At 45.2% G+C, this 20,231-nt stretch overlaps 2 protein-coding genes across 2 annotated transcripts in view; one reads left to right on the forward strand and one right to left on the reverse strand.

Annotated features, from left to right (window-relative positions):
* LOC119163927 (transmembrane protein 229B) overlaps positions 1-491 on the reverse strand; it is a 74,782-nt gene extending 74,291 nt beyond the window's left edge. Inside the window, exon 1 of the mRNA XM_075872642.1 lies at positions 354-491. Within this exon, the coding sequence (XP_075728757.1) occupies positions 354-383 (30 nt within the window). The 5' untranslated portion in view covers positions 384-491. The remainder of the gene's footprint in view (positions 1-353) is intronic.
* LOC142769405 (uncharacterized) overlaps positions 425-20,231 on the forward strand; it is a 41,444-nt gene continuing 21,637 nt past the window's right edge. Inside the window, exons 1-7 of the mRNA XM_075872628.1 lie at positions 425-550; positions 2,033-2,155; positions 7,987-8,117; positions 8,390-8,432; positions 12,168-12,355; positions 16,054-16,295; positions 18,022-18,119. Of these exons, the coding sequence (XP_075728743.1) occupies positions 491-550; positions 2,033-2,155; positions 7,987-8,117; positions 8,390-8,432; positions 12,168-12,355; positions 16,054-16,295; positions 18,022-18,119 (885 nt within the window). The 5' untranslated portion in view covers positions 425-490. The remainder of the gene's footprint in view (positions 551-2,032; positions 2,156-7,986; positions 8,118-8,389; positions 8,433-12,167; positions 12,356-16,053; positions 16,296-18,021; positions 18,120-20,231) is intronic.

Here is a 20,231-nt window from a genome sequence, read left to right on the forward strand (position 1 = left end):
ACCACCTTTGAGACGACTACCAGTAGGTGTGAGAAGATTAATTTATGGTCACAGTTTTAAATCTCAGGACTTGCTACACGATGACGTCATACATATAGGTGGGACTTGATGCGTAGCACGTTGTGGTCTGGTACTACTTTAGCACCCTGGTGGTACTTGCAGAGCTGCACATAATCTTTCCTTTAATTAGAACCTCCGTATAAACTCGGCCCTTGTTCTTGTCTTCGCGTAGTGTTTTCGTCTACACTTCTGTCTCACATTTATGATGGAAAAGACAAAGCACCGACCGGTGGTAGCCGAGTTAGTTTGTCTATGACGTCAGCTACTGCGGGAGAAAAGTTTCGCGTACATACCCTCTGTTCTCGCTTTGCATACCAGACCATCACGTTTCGCTCAAGTGTACAGGTACTCTGTGACTGCGCTCGCTCCTGCCACCGTCCACCACGCCATCGAAGTGCACGTCTTCAGGAAGAGCGGCTGGTGGCACAGCATGACGGGCACCAAGGGCATCTTCCTCGGCACTGACAGCACCACCAGCCATAGCCACAGTGTGAGTTTATTTGACTGTAAGGGACAGAACAATGACTTGAACAAGTTGCACTGTGAGAACTCTAATATCATAAGTTTATTACTGGCGGGGAAAATCGAGGATGGAGTTTGATTTCAAATTTACTATCGTGATATACGTAAAAAATTCCACAATGTATACTTTATATTTTTGTGACATTGGCTCGATGAAACTTTCTGAAACTTCATCTATGGCATCCACAGATAGCAATGTGCTTCACTTTTACCGATTAGAAGCTCCCTTTATGGCATCATGGGTGCGGGAATCCCCACTCACATTTTTTTCACGCACGTTTTCTCGCTTAACAAGTGTCATGTAGTGGTAAGAAATGTGTTTTGGGGATTCAGAAAATCATTTTGCTTTTTAGTGTATCTTCCTTTAATTTTGAGCTATCCCTTCATCGTCCTCCACCATGCTTTTAATCTCTAGCTTCTGTTTTCCCCCGATGACATCACCTGGCCAACTCTACACTTCCCTCTTAATATCTGTCTGCTGAGTTATCAGCTACAACCTCTTATACTCTGATACACCCTGCTGTATTTGCCTTTGTTAGAGTTACGTCTTTCGTTTCATTGCCACCTGGGTGATCATTAGTATCCTCTGGAGTTTTCTTGTTACTTCACAAATTTCTACCTTATATGTTACAAGTGGGAAAATGCAATGACTGTATACTTTCCGCTTTAGTGACAGTTTTAAGTTAAAGGTCATGAGTTGATGATGTCCACTGTATAAACACTACAATTATTCTTATCACATTGTTACCATGCAAAAGTTATAACACTTAATCATAGCAAAAAATATTCAGCAGTGCAGCCATGTATGCCAAGCTTTGGTAAACGTATAAAGCTGTCGCAGCATATAAAAAACAAGCGTTGTGCTACTTGGAACAATTAAAGAGACAATATAAAGTAAACGGTTTGATATGCACAAATAGAACAGACTGCGCGCGTGGAATGCCAGTGTTACTTGGTTGTGAGCGCCACCGTCGTCAAAGAGCTAATTCATCCGAGTTAGCGAAGTAAGATCGAAGTGTCCGAGTCGGGAGTTGGCAGTCTACGGAAACCAAGCGGAAACAAAACGCTAGACCGGGAGTTCGACCACAGTGAACCACTTTTCCAAGTTCACTGCAGCTGGACGCACCACGCTTAGAGCTTCAAACTAAGGAGACCATGGAGCGTGAAATGGATTATGACAAAATTAAGAGAACGGATAAGGATACCGGATAATCATACGGAAACAACAGAAAATAACAGAAGACATCATTTCCATAACGAAAGTATGTCGCTGAAGCTTTCGTGTACCCCGCTATAAAACATGTAATTTCGTGTTCAAAAATTTGATGAACACAAGGGACACACGAGCAATTCAATACACCACAGTTTGTACAGCTTGGAATGTATATGGTTCTGATTTATTATTATTTTTTTCATCCTCCATGATGTGAAATTCTGTGCGTCTCTGCAGGTGGTGGCCAAGTACCTGAGCAGCGCTGAGCCAGCGGGTGAACTGCCTTTCGAGACACACCGGCTCCTTGTCCCGTACCTGGCTGCCGGGATGGAACCCGAGGACCTACCGCCACACATGAAGGTGAGTAGCATGTACAGACCTAAACAGGAGTAGGCACCATCAACCTAATGAGGGGCTTGTAGCAATGTCGCGGCGCGTAGACCCTCTATTATCACGTGACAACTGGCACAGCAGCTGCCTCTGAGCACAGTGCATTGAAGCAGCCTTCCCGTTTACAAACACGGAACAGTTCTATATAGAGCACACTGCTTACACGAAGCATCCGTGCGAGATCACAGTCGAGAAGTAGTGAAGCGTCATTTGCTTAAAGCTACCATAATTTCTGAGACACGTATGTGTTCCCACAATCTGCATTTTAAAAGAAAAAGCGCTCGTATTTCATTCATAGCTACATAAAAGATGATAATAGTCATAATTATTGATGGTGTTTTACGTGCCAAAACGACGATATAACTATGAGAGATGCCATGGTGGAGAGCTCCGAAAATTTCGACCACCTCGAGTAGTTTAACATGCACTGAAATGCACAGTACATGGGTGAAGACCTACAGCATTCAAATTCATTCAAAATGTCACCACCGCGGCCGGAATTTAATTCATAACGCCAAGTCATTATCCGAGCAACATAACCTCTGAACCATCGTGGTGTATGCAGCTACACGAAAGGCCACAATTGAAAAGACTTTGGTAAGTGTCATTTAGCCATTCTTTTTGTAACATAAGCGTCAAGGGCCTTGTTGCTATAAAAGAAAATGAAGGCACAACTTAAGTCTTTTTTATTCGGAGAATTTCGAATCGTTACCTAAGCGCCATCTTATGGTTGCGAATTTAAACAGTTTCTATATTCTGGCCATCATGGCACACACACGAAAAAAGTCATCCAAGCGTGGTAAACTTTGTCTTTGCCAATTATTACAGATGAACCATTAACTATGGGCAATTACGATCAATTCTGTGATGTCACTGCGCCTTGGTCTCCCTTTCTGGACTCTCGAAGCAGCATTTATCAATAAAAAAAATCAAAATCAAAATGAGTATATTAAGACGTGTATCCAAAGGTACGTACACAATAGTTATACCAATAGCCCATGTGGCTAGCAGCTGGTCCAATACAGAAGATACATAAAAGATAGCCACCCACATGATTGGTCATAAAATTGATTGATTTTATACATATACAAGTTTCAACGATGACAATCTACGTATGAAAGACGATTACAATTCACTAATCAAGAAAAAGTGTTTGCAAGAAAGGTTGAAACTACGCATAGTTTTTATTTCTAGAGGCACAGTGTTCCAAGTTGAGCTCCCAAGAATTCTAACAACCGTTAATTGTAAACATTGTTGCAGGGCAGAAGATTTAACTTTAACTGACTTGTTTGCATGCGAGAAATCGAATATGGTGTTGAATAATGGAAACATTGTGTACAGTGTTTTGTGAACTAGGCAGGCTACCTTATAATTTCTTAACTGTAAATCATATATGATCAGAAGATCATTGAATAGGATGCCACTGGGTTAATAAACATGGGAGAATGTTATTATTCCTAAAGCCCGTTTTGTAACTACAGTATAGGTCTTGAAGAAGTTTTGTATGTTAGGTCCCAAGCACGGTCGCTCAATCTCCCCGGGAAATCAAGCGGTTGTGCCCCAAACCTAAGAGGCATAGCCGAGGTGTGAATGAATCAGGGAAAAGCATATGCAATGAAGTAGACAACGGGAAAAATATTGGCAGGAACGGACCAGTGCGTAACAGCTAAAAGCCAGTTTCCTACACACAGCATCGATCTGGTCTCTCCAGTGCAAGTGATGGTCAAAAAGAACCCCTAAATATTCGAATGTGTCGACCTTATTCAAAGTTTGGTTGGCCAGAGAAATATTAAGGCTGCTGTAGTTCTCTATTTTTCTGCATGAGTGAAATACGACATATTGAGTTCTCTCAGCATTTATAGCTAGCCTGTTTTCTGTAAGTCACTTATTTGTTATTGCCATTTCTTTCTATATAACATCTTGTAGAGAAGGAAGAGAGTTACTTTTGTAAAGCAACATTGTGTCATCAGCATAGATTAATAGTTTTGTGTACTTAAGAGCTTGTGGTAGATCATTTACGTATAAAGGAAGTGAATGGGACCCAAAACCGATCGCTGTAGTACTCTACATGTGACATCAGTAAAAGTAGAGCAGTATCTGTTAATTACTACTTGCTATCTATGTGCGTGGAAATAGCTCTGGATGAATTGAAGCGCTTCTTTAACAACTCCGTAAGACTATAACTTTTGTTTTCGCTATAGACCCAAGCATCGAGTATGCATCAGCATGCACCCAAAGCATTTGTCTGTTGCTTTTCTGTATCTTTATGTAAAGGATCACCAAAACGAGTTCGCTATCTATGCTTAGTTTTATTGCAGTCTCTAGAATTTTCACTGTCCCTGCGATTATGTGTATGAAGCTCAAAGAGACGCGCTTAATGAATACCAACCAACTCACTCTTCTTTTAAGGTTACGATGGTGTTAATTTTATATCCTGGGGTCAGTGTAGACGAAGAAATTATATAAAATATTTAATTTTGAATTTCACGTTTAAGCCTCAGCAACTGAGAGTCATATCCCAACAGAATGCCAGATGCGCAAACACATGGTGAGAAGAGAGAAATACAACAACCTGCTCGTGTGCTCGCACATCTCACCTTTTGGGGGCGAAGCTCCCTATGCCATGAGTCGTGCGTCCAAAATGTATATATGTATGTAATACTAATAGTAGAAATAGTAGTAGTAGTAGTAGTAGTAGGTAGCCACCTCCGCGACCGCACTAGGGGAGCGGCACGCGCGCACCCTATTGAATTGTGAAGGAAACCCACGCACGTTAGTCATAAATAAACATATAGTTGTTCCTAACGAGATAACTTACAGATACAAGTATTGGTGACTTAATCTCCAATAAAATTTGCCTTGAATTTTATGCTTATTAAAAAAAAAACTAGTATCAGAAGGATGTACTTTGAGCACTATCTGACCAGAAAGGGTTGCCCCATTAAACCCGCTGGACGTAATTTCCTCGGTTTTAGCAAGGTTTAGCGAGGCTAGGGCCGCAGTGCCATGAATATAGTGAACTAGTATATAGCCATGAACTAGAGGCGGCGAAAGGTGGCAAGTATACTTGAAGCGCAGGCCGTAAGAAAGTGCACGAGTGAGACTTCTTGTTTAGTTGTTGGAATGTCCGCTGGATGGCGGTACTTCTATATGCTGAATATATGATGAAAAGAAGCGAGACAGCGGTACTTGGAGTGTTCACTAGATGAATGGACGGACGTACAGACGGATGCATGGATGGATGCACAGACAGGCAGACACATGGACGGATGCACGGATGGGCAAATGGAAGCAAGAACGAACAGACGCTTGGCCTCACTCAGCAGCAGCAGCCACCGCTGCTGCTGCCACCTGTAGTTTATAAATTGCTCAATAGATGGCGTTGTATGTATATGTCATCGGAAATAATATTACTAGATGGCGTTGGTGGTTGTTATATAGTTGACGATTTCGTATAGTTGACGGACGGATGCACGAAAGCACACATGCAAGCACGGACGGACGCACTGATGCTTCACCCCACTCATCATCATTCACTCTGTGGATATGCTGTGATTTTTTTTTTTCCTTTTAGAAGGCAACACCAGCTATATAGGACCAAGCGCACTCCGGCTTTTTTCTAAAATGTTCTGCGGACAAAGATGTTTCTTTTGAGGATACAATACCAGCTGTATAGGACAGAGCGGGCGCTTTGGCTTCTTTTCTCAAACGTTCTGCGCACACAGAGAGTTTTTTTTTTTTTTTTCCCTTATAGAATGCAATATCAACTATAGCTCAAGTAGCTACCGCGTTACATTAAATTAATTTGGACAAATAGGTTACAGTAGTGTTGATGGTATTTTAACCACTATTGTAACTGATAGTGGTTATAGTAGTATTTAAACAACACTAATGTAATTAATTTTGCCATATTAGAAGAATTTTGCCATGTTAGAAGAGGCAGTCGAGGCCCAACATGTATCCTTTATTCAACTGTCATTCTCAATGCTCAGTTTTGCAGGCTAAAATTTATATGCAGCACATAAACGTGGTACCTTGTTTACTCTTTCATAGTTTTAACAGGTGTTTCTGCTAACGTAACTGTCTGCTAACGTAACACGCGTGTCTGCTAACTGCTAACGTAACATTCTTTGTTTTTTTTTGCCCATCGTCAGAGTGCTGTCTCTCATTTCATTCTTAATTGATGATGATGATGATGATGACGATGACGATGATGATGACGATGATGATGATGTCCAAAACAAATGGCTCACACCCACTTTTGGAGGATTGGCAAAGAAACAGTTATTTAAATAGTGGATCACATAATGCTTTTAAATCTAATGAATTTTAAAATGGTTAGAAGAAATCAAATTTTACTAATTGTAGATTTGCTATCAAAACTGCCTTTATTCTACTAAGAATCTTTGTACAGCAGAATAGATATTCCGGTGACAATGACTTAATGAGGAGGCTCCCAAAAAGAGAATATTAGAAATAATGAAATCCAATCTGATTCGATTAAAAGCCGCTTTAAGAATGTTTTCCTCAGTGACCTGCAGCGACTACATGATAAAAAATAATGCTCGATTGTTTCATCCTTGTAACAAAATGAGGAAGGACGGGAAGGAGCCAGACCAGCTCTATGCATGTAGTATTTAGCTTTGGAACTCTACAGCGTAATTTCGTAAAAATAACTTCTTTGCGCGTTGACCAAAACTTCTTACGCCAAGGGAACAAAAGGTGTCGATATTCGTTTAGGTGAGGAATTAATGTTTTATGATAGTCTTCAATTATGGCACACCTTCGAAATCTGTCGCGTATCGTGAGTGGAGATGAGGGCATAATTGAAAGTACCGGACCACTAAGAGCCGCTTTCACCAGAGCATCAGCCATTTCATTCATTTTTATTCCCTTGTGTCCCGGAACCCAGATAAATCGGATTAAAGTTATTTGAGTTGGGGACCAGAAAATTAAGCACGTGCGATACATACGAGCCACTATTGGAGGCGAGTGCGGAACACAAAGATAACGAATCGGTAACTATGGCCACACTTCAGGCTGGCAGGCTGAGCTTTCTTAGTGCCACAATTACCGCCATAAATTCTGTCGAAAATACTGGCAAGAAATCGGGTAGTCTTGGTGAAAAGGACCAGTTGTAGATTCCAGAGAAAATGTCAATGCCAGATTTCTCTTCAGATTGTGAGGCATCTGTAGCTATGATATTTATTATATTTATCTCTTCTAAATGCTGTTGCAAAAGGCCATTTAATAAATGTGTTGAAAAATTTTTTGCGTGGTTTGCATATATATCCTCAAACATCTTTCAAGATTCTGCCTTGCATTGCTAATGGAAGGGATTTCACATAGTTCAACATCTAATGGACTAACCAGTGATTGTACGTATCCCACCTGTGGAGTCTGAAACCGAGGGCAGTAATATAAGAAAATAACGCTGGCTGGTGCATAAAAATAATGCTTAGTTTTATAGGGCGCTCATAAAACTTCAAAAATGTTTGTACCGTTTGTATTCTAAATCTGCACAAAAGGAAGGTCAAACTTGACTCCAACTACAGGACATTATTGGCGACCGACCGATTCCGGTAATCCAAGACATAACCTAAGGGCCTCTCTTTCCAGGAGTACCAGAGGACGCAATTTATAAGTTGAAGCACCCGAATATAAAACACATCCAAATTCTAAAACCATGTGTACGTACACTTTATATATCAAAATTTTTGAATTAATTTCCTAATATAGTGTGACCTTCTATATTCGATGCCACAACGCTTTACAACACAATGAAAAAACATTGAACGCAGAATGGGGCGAGGGACTACCTTGTTGTTCCGAATCACCTACTGGGCCTCGGCGACACGGTGTGCTCCAAAGTCGGGTCGTACTACAAAGCTTTTTCCAACCAAGACGGACGCTGCCAGCATCACATTGGTAGGTAAGGATCGTCGATATCCTGTTCGGATAATCAGACGTTTGCCACAGTTTGTGTACTCTACCAATCGGCATTGTTGTGTGGCATGAAAAGCAAACGGCTCCGCATAGCTTTATCCTAATCTTATCATTTGAACGTGTGTCAGAACACTGTATTAAACCACACGTTAAATGGTTTTCTTTTCTTTCTTTTTCAAGAACACGTGCTGCACTTAATTTTTTTAGGAACGCATGCTGAACTTAAAATTTGGAATTCATTCAGTTTTGTTGTTGCAGCTGCCTGGAGCTGCAGCCGTTGGATATGTGGTCACAAGACAACGTGAGTGAACTATCCCACCCTGTCTTTCGAGACGAAATGCTCGTTTTTCGACACGCCAAGCACCGTTCAATTAACTTGGTACCCAAAGGACACCTGTTTCCTAAAGTTAATTGTAACTCCGCTTTTTGCACATTGAATGGCGCTCATTGAGACGCTGTGGTGAGACTTATCCCCACCTGATGAACGACCCTGTGCTAGCCTGTGGCTGGGCGTATACGCACGCTATGAAGCGGTCTATGAAACACTTTCACAGGGAGGGACCGGATGAAATGCTGCGCCAACGATCGATGAAATAACGGCGCGCATTCATATATTACGTCGCGTGGATGTGAGGCACGCTGTGTTGAAAAAACGAAACCGAAGTGCTTTATACAACACAAAGAAGGATGTGATATATGAGAGAAAAAAATTAAAACAATTCAATAGCTGCAAAGCTTAATAAACTTGTTGCAGGGCGTTGGTCAATCATAACACAAAGAATACCCTCCACCTCCTGACACTCTTTTTTTTTTTTTACATCACGTGTCGCACACACAGAAGGGCATTTTTGCAGAGAGACTCACATCGGAGTGCGCAGAGCACGACGAAACACACGACACATGGAACAAACGGAACAATAAAACTTGTTGTTGGTTATTGGACATAATGTAAGATATTTAGCATAAAATTCACGTCGCACACTGTCTACTCTACTCAACTAGTGATTCTAGCTGGTTTATCTGCTTTTTGTATTTGCCTTTTTCATTTTTACTTGTTCTTTGTTGTGTGGTATACATCCCGCGTTGTATGCTTTTCACATGCGCAGCTCTGTTAATTATTGCATTTGCGTATTTTTCTGTACTTATATAAGAAGGTGATTTATGAGCTATAAACAGTTGGTAGTGAGCGCTGAGTGTGGTGCGTCTTAATCAGGCGAAGAGGTGACGGTTGCACTAAATATTTTACAATGAGACGAATGGGAGGTGCTGTTGTCTAGCCCAGCCCTGGCGGGTCAGCTGCAACTGAATCCACAGATCTGAACGAATGGCCCGTGCCATTTGGGCCCTGGAATAGGTGTACCACCCTGCCGGCGAGACTGCACACCCTGTATATTTGCTACGAGGCACTGGTGTTCTAGCCTGTCCGGTTCATGTATACAACAAAGGTTTGTACTATCTACTACTCGAAGCTCCTGTAGTCGGGTGGCATCCTCAGCCTGCCTGAGTCGTTCAGCTTCGAGCATTGGAGGGCCACCTCCCTGTATCTCTCGCAGCTGGGCAGGAGGCGAAAAAGATTGAGCTCGAGGCTTCCTGTGGTCTGACATTGAAGGCCGTTATAGGCGCCTCGCGAACGGTGCCGTTCTCACGGCCATTGTCACCGACATACTCCCAGAGCATGTGGCTCAGCGCTGCTCTGTGCCCACACGCTTTACATACATCAGTGGGGTATAAGTTCGAGTATCAGTGGCATAAGATGGCCCGGCTCCGGTGGGTTTGGAGTAAGCAAGAGCTTACGGAATTGCGAATGTTTAATTTGTCAGTGGTAGCAGGAATTCACGCCTTTTGAGCATACAGTGTTGGGTAATGTCTCAGAAAGTTGTCAGACGATGACCACATGACCACTGTGCTGCGTGCCTGTCGAAGTGTCTGAATGAAGAAAAAGCCCCGTTCTCGAAAGTCTATTCAATGACGCAGTCAGCAGTACAAACGAGGAGGCAGTCTCGAACCGCAGGACAGGCTGGGAGGCGGCTCTGCTCAACTTTGCATTAGAACAACAACTATAGGCCGAGAAAGCCACCCGAGCGAGCCGAGAAACTATAGCGAGCCAAGAAACTATAGCGAGCCGAGAAAGCCACTCGAGCACAAGGGCTCGTGGCCGATGCCTAGGCCGGGGTTGAAGCCAGCCCCGATTTATCATCGCTGGACTCCTAATAAATGTTGTTTCTCTCTCTCGAAAATGGCGGCGGCCACGTAATGTGCCGTGTCTCGGCGAGTGAGACCTTAGGGCCGCGAGCGGGACATCGTGTGTGCCTGGGTGTTGCGAGAGCGATGCTCAAAGAATGCGGGGTGCGCTTGCCACGAGACATGGCGGCGCGCTAAGCCGCGGACTAAAGCGAGTGCTCAGGCTATCTTATTCGGCCACCTCCATCACGTGGGCGGCGGAGGACATCCTTTTTCCCACACGCTCAACGATGCAAGCCCTCTATGCTTTTTTCGAGTTCTGAGCATCTGCGGACGTCGCTGTCTTATAAGGGGGTATACACTAAGCATTGATCCGCAAGGGGGCGACAACGTCGCCGCACCATTTTGAAGGTTCTTTCGTACACGCCGTCCTGTTGTCCGTGCTTTGGCGTGCTGAAAGTGTTCCGGAGATCTCTAGACATTTAAGTTGCCTTACGGATCTCGACACCACGCTTGCAGCAAGTTTTTGCGCGTGCGAAAAGCGTGCGGACCTTCGACACTGACGTTAACGATCCTAGCAGATGACATCAAGTGCTTCGGCTTCGCGCTACCGACTGCATTGATAAGACTCTCTTGCAATGCCATTCACTCTTTCTTTCTCTCTCTTCTTTCTGTGATCTTTACTTCCCCCTCCCCCCATCTCTAAAGGTGCTGAGCCGTGCCCCCGTGATGGGAGGCAGCAAATAGCATCCCTTTTATCCACTTTCCTTTTTCTCTCGCTCCGGTGGTCACTGTGTCGTTCGCGAGGCAATTGCCCATAGTACAGTCAACAACCACAGCTGCGTGCACGTCTCTTCATATTCCATATCTTGCGGTATCTATGTGTGCAACGTCATTAATATTGTCATACTTCTGTTGAAGTGCTCGCGCACGCTCGTTACGTCGGTCGGCGTGGTGCGTCACGTGCATTGCAAGTAGAAACCACCAACGTGCATGCGTGCCTCAGAAAGGCATCACCACATAAATATAGAAAAAAAAGAAACACAAGGCAGCATCTTAACAGCGCTTATCAATAAACCTCATCCGGTTGTTTTGCCAGAAAACTGAAGATTCCTTCGCACAGTCATTTAGCTTCTTGCTTATGCAGTACATGCTTTTAGAATTTAACTTGCTCTACAATCGCTGCAGTGACTCACTATCCTTCAGCATTGACTCCACTCAGAGCAGTGGGTGGGAACGCGCCCGCTTGTACAGTGCTCCCACGTTCACACATATTTCCAAATCTGCCCGTATGTCATAGCACTTGCCACTAGAAAAAGATACCTCATACACACCACGCCATCACTGCAATCTACAGAAACATTGGTGTGCTTTTTCCCGTTCACACTGCTTTGTCCTTTACGTATATATACGAGCGCACAACCGTGCAAGCTTCTTAGGAGCTATGTGTTTCTCGCCTACCTTCTTTTCTGTGAGTGTGATTTTACGGGCGTGTTGGGTTGCGTAGGTTATATTCCTTTCTCCTGCTATCTGGACAAGTGCACGTTGCAATGCTCTCCGTCCACAAAGAAGAACAAAATTTGTGCAAAAGACTGTGCTGCCACTAAAACAGGGCAACGCCCGCCGCGTGTTCTGGCCTTTATTCCAAGGCCCCGCTGGCTCTCGCCACCCTTTGAGTCCTCCTGACTAGCCCCAGTTGACCCCAAGGGATGGGCCTAGCCTCCCACCTCTCTCAGTTGTTATCCTCTTCCTGCTCTTCGGTGTGCTTCCACACTACGGGCATATGTGTGGGGTAGTCGTGTATAATCTCTGGATGTTTATATATGTCCACAGTGTGTGCTTATTGAACATGCAGGAGCTTCGGTCTCAGGGCAAAAGCAGCGAGTACTTGTTGGAGGGCTTTGCCGAGCCCACCGACGAGCCCATCCTTGTGAACGGGAAGACCGGGAGGCGCTACCTGACGCTCCGCTACGTAGGGCCTCCTCACCTAAGCATCGCCTTTCTCGAAATTGCCGCTGATGGACTCGAGCTTCACGCCTCCGAGTGAGCCTCTCTTGCGACCAGCATTATTACACGTCCACGTCGCTGTGACATTCGGGCATGATGAGAACACGGTGGTGCCATGTAAGCGATGTGCACTGCCCTCTACTGCATGGTTGGGCCAGATGCTGGTGAACAACGTGTGGCACATGTTTTTAGAGTAGCAAGTGAAAGAACTCGGATGAAACACGGTGCGTTTCTTCTTCTAGCATCCAAGTTCTTTCGCTTGCTACTTTTGCGAGCCCCACATGGCAAGACACTCCTTAACAGGCTGTTACAGCGCCCACTTTCTCTGATGAGTAAAATGGCGGTTTTGTTCAATGACATTACTGGCGATTTTGGTGAAACTATTCACTTGCCAACATCGACAGAGCACAGGCCATGTACTTTCCCTACCCATCTGTCAATTCCAGGAATACACAAAAAGTGTGACCAACCTGTTTCGGAACTATAGCAATTAGCCCATTCACACTTATTTGACAACTTTGAAGACTATGCGAAAGTATTTATGGATGCTTCTATACGCAGCAATGACCTGAGTGCATCTGCAGCTTTCTTCTGCCCTTCAACCGATATCAGATGGTTGTTTAAAATACCACACCTCTCATCGTTGGTGACGTCTGAGCTAGTAGCAATTGATGTCACCCTTAAGTACTTACAAGAAGGGTTACCAGCATCGAAGGTTGTCATCCTCACCGACTCTCGTGGTGCCCTTAGCAGACTCACCAGCAAGGAGATGGACAGCCCTATTCTGAGCAGCATCATAGAATTGATTAACAATATTCTGTCACGTGGCGTATGCCCAGCTGCACAGTGGGTACCTAGGCACGTGGGTATTGCGGGCAATGAAGAAGTGGATTGCCTGGCTTCGTCATGCAACTATGATGACTGTGACTGTCTGGGAATTCTATGTATGATGGACAACGCTCGTCTGCTTATACGCCGACACCTCCTAAAGCAACACCCAGACCAGCGTGTGGCGAATGGATCGTTCCCTCCCCGTGTTCGTGGCCATGGCTTGCCTCGTGGTTCCCGAGCGCTGTTTTACAAACTACGAGCGGCTCTGTGCTGGTGCGTGAACGATTAGACCGTTAAGGGCGTGTGGACAGCCCGTTGTACTCAGCTTGTAGCTCTTGCCAAACACTTGAGCATCTTGTAGTGCACTGTCCCACATTTGCTACGCAGCGGTCTTTGCTGATTAAGGAATATAAATTCCTAGGACTCAAGTGCGCGACTCTAGACGAATACCTCTTTCAGAGTGGTGACGCTTCCCAACGCGATCAGGCCCACCGAGCTCTCCTTACATTTATGAACCAAATGGACCTGGCCACCCATTTATAGATGGTCTCTTTTTTTTCTTTTTTATTACTTTTATTTATTTATTTTACTCATACTTGTCGAAGTCTTCGTCATTTTTTTCTCTTCTTCATCTTCTTTCTTCTTTTTCCCTCTAATCTTTGTTTCCTCAGTTTCTTCCTTCCTCCCGAAACAGTGAGCAGGCATTGTGCCCCTCCAGGTGGCAGTTGCCAGCTTGCACTCGCCCTCTTTCCTCTGTGTCCTTATGTATCTGTGTGTGCAAATCAAATATTATTAATAATAAAACATGTGCGGCACATTATGCACCACCAACTTGTCCAACAAGAAGTTTTGTTGGAGCTGCTGGTGAGCTGCAAGCACGGATTAATGCCTGCTTTAAACAAGGACTACAGCCCGACTTTGACACAACGAATTCACGGATAATCAACAACTGTGATGACTTTGTTTGCACCCGAACAAGCATTCGAATCATGCAACAAGACCTAGAGAGGACCTGTGCCTTACGCTACCAGATATCGAGTGGTTGAGAGTCGGACCTAAATTCACGCAGGCTGAGCTATAAATGACACGACGATGAAAAACACTGGCAACCGTGAGTGCACAAAAATTATTTCTAATAGTTGATGCTCTAACAAACACGGGCTCTTCGGTGATCAGCCGTTTTTGATATGGCATTAGTAATCTTCAACTTAGGTCACTTCACGTTGCCTCCAGTGGTGCTTGGATAGGAAAGCGTGACCCTCCTCGTTGTTGAGTGCCTGTCACAACTGAAGTGTTTCGCTGTTGCTTAACATGTAGGTGAAGGTCCCATTCTTAGCACGGAGGAAAGAAAACGTTAAAGGGAACATTGCACAATGAAGAAAGAAAGACAGAAAGAAAGAAGGAAAGAAAGAAAGCAAACACTCACCAAGCTTACTCTATACCGGGTCACAATATGCATATTTATGAGTTAAAGGTTTGTCGTTACTGCCTAAAGCATTGTTTAACTGAGCAGCGGTGAGAAAATCCCCCACGACATTAAAATAGCTGAGCGAGCCGAGCGGTGGAGCGGAGGGGCAAGTGGAGCGCAAGAAAAAAGGAAGAACCAATACCTGAGTGAATGCTCTGCTTGTTTCAGCAGAGAGAGCGGCGTGCATTGCTGCGCTACCTGTTGAACACTGTTAAGCTACTGTTGGTCGAGCAGGCGCTTTGCTTAGAGAACACTCGTACACTGGTCCACTGTGCACGCCCCGCTAGTCCCGCTGAGAGGACAAAATGAGCGAGAGAGCAGCTCACTCCGTAAAATCGCGGACTTGCTCAGCGTGATGCGCATGCGTAGCTTGCGTACCCCTCCGTTGCTGGGCCCTGTTAGGAAGGAGGTGTTGGAACATGCCGCCACGTCCGTGACTATGACGACCTTGGGTAGCGTGGTCCCGGCTGGAGCCATCCAAGTGCCGGGAGAAGACGAGTCGAGGAGCCGGCGTAGATGAGAAGAAAACGTTTATGTACAATATTTACATGCCGAGAGTAGCGTAGAACAGCATGGAACAGATGAAGCACACCCGAGCGTCTCTGCGATCGCGTTTTTATCCACTGCCTTCCCAGGATTCACTGCGAGGAAAGACAAGTCATTTCAGGACCCCCCAATAGGATTGTCCTCCTCCACTTCGACCCGGTGCAGACTAGTCCGCCAAACCAGTTTCTAGAAAAGTGCAAGGACACGCACAACCGATGGCACAGGGAAGAGCAATACGGCACCACTGCCTCAGCTAGCTCCTTGCAGGCCCCAAACACAATGCACCAAGGCGCGGTCGCTGACCCAGGAATGTACAAAGCGTGCTCTTGGCACAAGTCAAGATGCAAAGTCCATTGTTCGGTGCACCACCTAAAGGAGGAGGTGGAAGCACAGGCTGCAAAGGTCCCTCCGGGTAGTCAGGGGGAAAGGGTTTTTAGGTCCGCGGGCCCAGCAGACTCACCGCACTACCATTGTAATTTTAAGCAGCCCTAGAATGTCGCTCCCGGCATAACAGCCCGCTAACCCACTCAGCAGCTCCAGCTATTACTCTATCTTAGCCAAGGCGCTCAAGTTTCTAGTCTAATACTACAGACGTAAACGTGCACCTTTATGGTAAAGCCATATATTTGAAACACGCCTTCTTGAAACATATCTACGAGGTGATTGTGCTTTACTTGCCATCGGTACAACAAAAGCTTCATTTTTTGTTTTTTATTGACTGTGCACGCACATTTTGCCCACTGAACTCGATGAACGGTGGGAAAGGGGATGGGGGCTGCGATCAAAGTTCGGTTAGGAAGCCCTGCGCAAAACTATCCTGCAACCCTGTGATTAACGACAACGATGCTGCATTTCCTGAATACGAGACAAGCCTTCTTTGACGGTGCAGCGCAAATCAGAGCCTGCCAGAGGTGAGCACGACAGCCACGGGGAACCCTGTTGTCGTCCGTCTCTCGGTCACAAACACGGGCCACACCCGAGCAGTGGTGAAGGCGACGATCGGTGCCTGCAGCTTCGGCTTCGAATCGGCCAGCACCGACCAGGTTCCCCTGTCCCCGGGACAGAAGCTACTCATGCTGCTCGCCGTTAGGGTCGAAGGCAACATGCCCACCACAGACGTGTGGTGCACAGGTGCGCCTCTCTCTCTCTCTTTCGTCCTCATAGCGCCTTACACGCACCAAGTGCTTTCGTTCACTGCACTTGGGTATAGTCTGTACATGCATGAAGCTCTCTGCTATTTAATTTTATTAGTAGTAATTTTGGGCATTATCATAAAATGTCCACGACGGGGGCAAAACGAGAGAGTGTCTCCTGACTTGGCTAACTCTTAGTGAGGCACTTCGGGCAGATACATGCAAACAGTACATAAAATATTTAACACAGGCAAATAATAAATACGCGAGAAACACTACAACAATCAGAAAATATCACTCAACTATTCAAACAAAGCTGTGTGTTAGCAATACTTGTAATAAATACAAACTGCATTATCATCAGCACTATTAACATACAAATTGAAGAGCATTATGAGAAAACAATGATTACAATTAATATGTTACATTAGCTACTTTTCAGCACATGCATCCTACAAGTGTGTTTAAATTAGTGGATTTGTAATTCACTTCCTAAATTGTGTAATGTTTTTAGTCTCCCTAGCGTATTCAATTATTTCAGGAATCTTGTTGCACAGTAGTAAAATTTGGTTATCTATTGATTATGCACCATAGTAAATCCATCACAATGGCCCCATCAACGCAACATTACGCAGATTATATGTAAGTTCTCTGCTTGAGCATGCATCAGAAAAACTCCGATACGTATGCTATGCGTCACAACGGCACCCACCATACTTTTCTCTTCTCCGACTTCCTTCGCTCTTGGGTGTGGTAGCCAAGGCTAACATAAAACAAGAAATGCAATCAGGGTACTTTCCTGATAACATTGAAGTGCCTCTAAACCACATCGTGTTCAATGACTGTTTCTTACTCGCCTTTCCTAAATTCGCAAACTCCTCCTGGCCACTTCTTTCCCCATAAAACATGCAAACACTCGGCATTCAGTCTCGGTCATGCTTTTCGCCTACACGCTGGTTTCTCTGCAAAGCTTTCTAATAGCACACTAAAGGGAACTTCGGCGCTATGGGAGCTGCAACGCATGGCGCTTCAGCCTACATGGGTATGAGTGGTAGTACACTGATTTGCTTGAGCTTCGTTCTTTCGGCCCTATGTCGCCCAGAGCTGCATTGTCGCAAGACGTAGTCCAGTAAATATTCAGCAGTTCAAATAGACCACTTTAACCGTTTAGGCTCACCAATTCAAATCTGCTCATAAATTTCCCAATTATCCATTGTTTTATCCCATAGAAACACAAAAATACGACTCTAAACAAAGCCACGAGTGCATTCGAAGCCGCAAGCAAGAAGAGTAAGCAAGTACCCAAGTTTGCTGAACGATAGCAGCGCCTTCTAGGTCACATCGTGTTCAACTGGGTTGTTCCGTAAAGCACATCTTTAGTTTCCACGAGAGTGCAACCCGCTCCCGTCTCACCTCCAACTAATTTATAGAGACTTAACAATTCACACCTAACGTATCATCCATCACACGCCCAATAATGAGTGTAGAAGCGTGGGCTAGTTGGCCTTAGTCCATAATGGCGAATTTCACAGCGCGAGGACGTAGGGAAAACATGGGACAGCATAAAAGAGCGTTGTTTCCTACTCAGTCGGAGTTTTGTCCTGCGTTTTCGCGCTGTGAAATTCGCCATCGAGAATAACGACTTTAAACTTCTCAGAGCCCAATTCATTAATCTATTCAAGTGATACAATGTTTCGCTTTAGTGCCCCTTTGATTATGCACAGTGGCCCTGGAAAGCAGCGACCACGGTGTCCTCACATCCAGGAGTGTGCTCATCCGGCCCAAGGGTCACTGTCTCTGCTATCTGCACTGTCAATGCATGGTGCGTAGTACTTCGTTAGACATAGTGGTTTCCTACAGGGTACGACTAGTTGGTTAACGACTCATGTAACTCACCCATTGTGTACTACAACAAAACCAAAGGCAAGCATAAGGGTCTTCTGCTGCGTGACAACCTCAAACATAGCGCTCGCTCCGGTGCACCACAGCACCACGTTTCAGTTCAGTTTTGGTGCATGCTCCAGTGCGCTGTTCTGATTCCTGCGTTCTTTTCTTGATACTGGCTACCTCATTGTCAGCCTGCATGAGGGTGCTACTTCCTGATGTGCGCTACAGGGCTTCCATGGCCATGTAGGAGCGAGCGCGCCTGTCGTCCACAAGCCAACCTGCTCTAAAGTAGCACGTTCATGCTCATTTCCCAATATGCCCCAGTTTCGTTTGCGTCCCTTGATAGGCTCGTGAAGAAAAACAAAAAAGAATGAGCGCACGCAGGCCTAGTGTACACAGGCCAACCTTCTCAAACGCCGCTCTCATTCTCGCTCTCTATACGCTGATCTCAATTCCCAGCATTCTCTGGTTTCATTTTTAAGTGCAAATGCATTTATTAGTCGGGCTATGTCAGGCATCCAGCATTGTCCACAGCAGTGTCTGTGAGCTGGCAGGTGTTATCTCTCTGCTAACACTCCCTCTCCCTCCCTCTCCCATAGCAACAGCAGCGGGCACGTGCACTTATCCTCACCCTAGCAACCAGAGGAACGTGCGAGAGTGTAGGAGAGGATAAGCGCAGTACTTAACCGCTCTTTTTCTCGCCGTTCGCTCTCTCTCCTCTCTGCATCCCACTCTCCCGTCCGCTCGCGCCTCACTCTCAACCGTTCGCTGTCTGGGTGCCTCTCAACTTCTCAAGACGATGGCAGAAGTCCGTGAAGGCGAATGTCTGATAGCAACGATACCCTCTATTGGAGCACAAAAATGCATTCGTATTTCCTCATGATTTCCTTCGGGGATGGGGGGGGGCATATTTTTTATGACTGGGCTTCTAGATTTTCACGTGACGCTCCCTCCAACATTTTTTCCTCTCTATGTGGGCTCTCTAACGTGCACCGTATATGGAGAGAGCCTAGTGAATCGGTGGGGCAGTGACATTGGGGCGACGCCGCCTGCCACGCTTCCCCTTCGAGGCCGTCCGCCATAGTTCTGTGGGACAGCTGCAGGCCAGCCTACGTGCTTACACGCTGTTCGTGCGTATACTGTAGCGCTGCTAAATAAAGTATGAGGACGAGAGTGGGCAGGAACACTGTACTTCGGCTTTGATGAACAGAATGAAGAGGATAAAATGAGTGACAATATTCGAACAACAAAGACCTGTGTACGCAGACTCCTAGCCGACGTTTTAAAATGAACGTTGGACACTTTTCAACGTGATTAATGAACTTGTTTCGCAGAAATTTCTATGTCACCCAGTGTCGCCGTCAGTGGTGAGCAAAAAAACAGCGTTGGCAGTGAATAGAAAATCGCGGTAGATGCAAAAAAAAAAAAAAAGATTCGGCAGATCCCACATACATGGGAATTGACGTTATGCGAAGCATGCGGAGGTAAGGTGACCGTGTCGCAATTTTTTATTCAGTGACACGTCATGACATGACGCTAAATATATGTACAAATGTTGTACGCACAGACATATGTCGGAGCATTTCCGATAAAGGCAGAAATGTTGTAGGCCCGTGTGCTCAGATTTGAGTGCACGTTAAAGAACCGCAGATGGTCGAAATTTCTGGAGCCCTCCACTACGGCGTTTCTCATAATCATATGGTGGTTTTGGGACGTTAAATGCCACATATTAATCAATCAATCAGACATATGTCGGAGAGTTGGAGATGTTTATATGACCAGTTGTTTCCTCTTCTGTAACGATGCCAACTGGAACTTGCATATCCGCAACACCAGAAGCTGATATGAAGCGCTGATGCTCGTGAGGATGCTGTCCCTGGACACTGTTACAGAAATCAACTTCAGCGCATGGCAACTAACCACAGTTGACGTTAACTCGACGTAACGGCTGTATCAAAGGAGTACATATTGTGAGGAACCGGTTTATTCGGCCAGGCTCGAGCTAAATCACGCTGGTGATGATATAATTAGTGTGAGCGCGACAAGC

The sequence above is a fragment of the Rhipicephalus microplus genome, chromosome 8 (genome assembly GCF_043290135.1).
Source record: "Rhipicephalus microplus isolate Deutch F79 chromosome 8, USDA_Rmic, whole genome shotgun sequence".
Lineage (NCBI taxonomy): Eukaryota > Metazoa > Arthropoda > Arachnida > Ixodida > Ixodidae > Rhipicephalus > Rhipicephalus microplus.